Source organism: Egretta garzetta, unplaced genomic scaffold, assembly GCF_000687185.1.
Source record: "Egretta garzetta isolate BGI_Z169 unplaced genomic scaffold, ASM68718v1 scaffold417, whole genome shotgun sequence".
In the NCBI taxonomy this organism is placed as follows: domain Eukaryota; kingdom Metazoa; phylum Chordata; class Aves; order Pelecaniformes; family Ardeidae; genus Egretta; species Egretta garzetta.
This window is the reverse complement of record NW_009260227.1, coordinates 291517-293942: the sequence shown is the minus strand read 5'-3', so window position 1 is coordinate 293942 and position 2426 is coordinate 291517. Positions and strand designations below refer to the sequence as shown.

Sequence of the window (2426 nt, the reverse complement as noted above, 5' to 3'; positions counted from 1 at the left end):
TGGGGGGGCCTGGGTTTTTTTTCATACATGTTTAATATTCTGGGCTTGGTCCTTGCGTCGCCGTGTCCCGGGAGCACGATGCCTCCGCTCCGGGGGGCTGGCAGCCTCCGGGGCCACGCTCCTATGTACAGTTCTCACTGGGGTTTGTTTCTACGCATCGAGCCCTTCTCTTCTTTGCATCTCTCGTGACCGTTCTTCTCTTGCCAGCCTTCCTTTCTTTCCCTTTTTTTTCTTTTCTTTCTTTCATTTCTCCTTCCTGTGTAGCTTGGAAACTGAGCAAACGGTTGGCTTACCCTAACCTTCACCTGGTAATCTGTTGTACAGGACTTTGGGAATCACAGAGGGGTTAAAAAAAAAAAAAGAAAAAAAAAGAAATAAAAAGAAATAATAAACTACTTTGACATGGGCTTTGAGGCTGACCTTTTTGTCCCTGCATCTTCAAGCACAGGGGGGTGTTTGCAAAGATTTTTGCCTAGGTGCAGGCATTTCCCTGCTGCTGAGGGAATGGGGACGCACACATGAGCACGGGGGACGCACACACGAGCACGGGGGATGCTAAAGAGCCTTTGGCCCAGCCTTGGCGAGCCATACCCACAGAAACATGGAGCAATAACCACCCTCGGGAGCATGGAAAGGCCCTTTTTTTACTGGCACCATATCAAACCTCTTCCCTTGCAAGCTCCAGCAAAGCTTCAGGGTTGCAGTTCCTAAAGCCACCCACATAACCCCAAAGGGCCCCTTAACCATCCCAAAATCCCCAGCTCCCCCGCTGCAGGGACTTTTCCTTGCATCACTGCCCAAGCATCTGCAATTGCCCAACTTAGAGCTGCTTTGCGCCCCCCAGGCACCAGCAAGTTCATAGCCCCAACTCCAGTGTTCCCAGCGCGGGGGGGCAAACACCCACTACAAACTGGAGAATAAAACAAGATACCACCATAAATATGACCACTTTATTAAAATATACATATGAGTACAAATTAATGATTATATGGATAAAGTTCACTGTCTGTAAACAAATATATTAAAAAAGAGCACGTCTTTTTTGTGATATAAAGTGCAGTTATGTTTCCATATTATATACAATATGTCAGCATTACGGGGGGGTTGTAAGGACTATGGAACTAACATTTGATTATAAGATAAAATTCTCTGAAAAAGTATACATCTACATATTACAAAAACCAGGGCTTGGGCTTGAGTTCATTTAGCAAACGAAAATCAGCTTCCCACCACGTTAAATGCAGAGAGAACGCAGGGGATCAATTCAGAGAGAGGCACCAACCCCCTTTGCGAAGGGAACCTTGCACTCCGAAGAGTCCACGCCTTCCCATCACCAACCCCAAACTTGCACAGAGGAAAGCCACCGAAAGGACGAGACCTTGTGAAACACGTGCACGTGTCTGCGGTTCGGGGGAATCAAATATACACGACTTTATGTACAGCTCTGATAACGAGGGCTACCAATGTACAGCGGTAACGGCTTTGCAACCGAGCCGTGCCGGCGCTGTTCCTCTACACGGGAGAGGGACGAGGAGAGGAGTTCTGCATCGGTGGGGGAGGAAAAAAAAAAACAACTAAAAACCAAAACCAACCCCAAAGCATCCTTAACACCAGTCTGTGGGATGTGTAGCGCTTACTAAATGGTATAGAGAGCCCTTGCTAAGGGAGGCGTGGGCCAGGGTGCCGGCCTGGCGCGTGCCGCGGGTGCTGGGTGCTGCTGGGCACTAGGAGTGGGGCGCGCGGCAGGAGCGGCAGCAGGCTTTGCTGTAGTACCAGTGGCTGCACAGGTTGACTTTGATGGCCAAGGCGCAGTTGGTTCCTGCCTGGTCCTGGCAGCTGTCATCTGGGGGAGAGAAGGCAAAAGGCACCGGTATGGAAAAGAAAAAGAAAATAAACCATTGCCAGCTCATGAGCTCATTTCCCCCCCAGCCCATACACAGCCTACCCTAAACACCACGGGCTGGGCAACAAATCACCCCAGCCGCAACCACCACCTCCCCAACATCTGGCAGAGCATCCCCTGCAAAACGCCATGGAGCTTCTCCATAAATGTCATTGTCAACCTAAGCAAAGGCATGAGAAGGTTGACGCATTTCATCACACCTGGCCTGGGAAGTCTTATTTGGTCCCAGCCCCAAAACTTCAAGCTCTTCCCTACAAAACAGAGCTGCCCAGGGATTGCTGGGGCCACCAAGGGAGCCTGGCGCCAAGCTGTCCCTGAAACAAGAGCCTCCCATGGCAGGGCACAGAGCGATCCCAACACACTCACAATTTCTGCCCCAAAAAGGCTATGGGAGAAAGGGAGCAGGAATCCAGCAGTGTTACAGCAGGACTCTGGAGCAAGTGAGCTGCTGGAGGGAGGGAAGAGGGCAGAAACCACTACAATGCTCTCCCAGTGCCCTTCAGAGCAATATTCTGCTTCAAAC

General features: G+C 50.5%; 1 protein-coding gene across 1 annotated transcript in view; it reads right to left on the bottom strand.

Moving 5' to 3' along the window:
* Positions 1-1724: 1724 nt before the first annotated feature.
* The window catches only part of ADAMTSL2 (ADAMTS like 2), a 34352-nt gene continuing 33650 nt past the window's right edge, over positions 1725-2426 (bottom strand). Inside the window, 1 exon segment of the mRNA XM_035897644.1 lies at positions 1725-1843. Within this exon segment, the coding sequence (XP_035753537.1) occupies positions 1725-1843 (119 nt within the window).